The 1,167-nt window shown below is 62.4% G+C and overlaps 1 protein-coding gene across 1 annotated transcript in view; it reads right to left on the bottom strand.

Moving 5' to 3' along the window:
• Window positions 1–1,167, bottom strand: part of OBSL1 (obscurin-like 1) — a 15,038-nt gene that overhangs the window by 10,835 nt on the left and 3,036 nt on the right. The window contains 4 exon segments of the mRNA XM_010009961.1: window positions 5–77; window positions 210–467; window positions 592–870; window positions 983–1,167. The exon segment at window positions 983–1,167 is cut by the window's right edge and continues 3 nt beyond it. Coding sequence (XP_010008263.1) covers window positions 5–77; window positions 210–467; window positions 592–870; window positions 983–1,167 — 795 coding nt within the window.

Consider the following 1,167-nt stretch of genomic DNA (forward strand, 5'->3'; position numbering starts at 1 on the left):
CCACAGCTCCACACGCGGCCCGGTCATGTAGGCATGGGGGGCCTCCTCATTGGAGCTGACTATCCTCACTGGTGCTTCTGCCAGGGATAACACAGGGCTCAGATTGGGAACCTGACAGCAGCTTTCAGCCCCATCATGGGGGCAAAACGAAGGGCAGGAGCACTGTCAGGAGGTAGTGTCCAGGCTCCCGCACGCAGTCTCCAGCTCACCGGTCACTGTCACCACAAAGCTCACAGCATCATCCCCAGCATCACAGGTGTATATGCCGGTGTCCGAGGGACCCGCCGAGCGGAGCAGCAGCCTCCGCACACAGCCCTCTGCCTGAAAAAGCATGGCCTCACCATCCTGCAGCCAGTGGACAGGAGCATCACAGGGGGACACCTGGCACTCCAGCAGAACCGGCATCCCCATAGGCACCTCCCGGAGCCGCTCAGCCTCAGGCACCGGGGCGATGCAGACCTGTGGGGCTGAGAGATATAGTAAAGGGCTGAGAAGCATTCTCCATCATGAGATTTGCTGGGGCTCTTCTCCAGTGTGAAATTTGCTGGGGCTCTTCTTCCAGCAGGGCCCTGGGGCACGCGGCCTGCTCACCTTGCACATGCAATGTGGCCGAGTCCTGCACACTGCTAGACACAAAGGTGACCTGGGCCCCGCTGTCAGCTAGCTGTACTCCCTGGATCAGCAGTGAGTGCTCCATCCCGCGGCACCGCACACTGTACCGGCCGTTTGCCTCCTCCTCCTCACCCAGCCTGGCACCATTGAGGAACCAGGTGCCATAGACTGCAGCTGACAGCTCCAGGGAGAACCACGCGTCCTCACCGTCCCGCACCTGTACATCCTGCAGACCTCTCTCCAGGCAAGCTGCTGGGGCTGAGCACAGCCAGACTCAGCACTGGCCAACAGCATGCCATGGCACAACATCCTGGCTGGCCTCTGGGGAGAGCCAGCTCCCAGGTGGGAGTCCCTGGCTTGGCAGCCTCACCTAGATGCACGGAGCCAGGGAACTCCACGGGGCTGCTCCTGCCGTGCTCGTTGGCAGCGCAGATGCGGAAGCAGTAGTCAGCCTCACGAGGTACACTGTTGCCCAGCACCCGCATGCAGCCGGGCATGTCGGTGGTGAGGCACTGCACCCACTCGCTTCCTGACGCCTCCCGACGCTCCAGCAGG

Source organism: Nestor notabilis, unplaced genomic scaffold, assembly GCF_000696875.1.
Source record: "Nestor notabilis isolate BGI_N333 unplaced genomic scaffold, ASM69687v1 scaffold16832, whole genome shotgun sequence".
NCBI classification, from domain to species: domain Eukaryota; kingdom Metazoa; phylum Chordata; class Aves; order Psittaciformes; family Psittacidae; genus Nestor; species Nestor notabilis.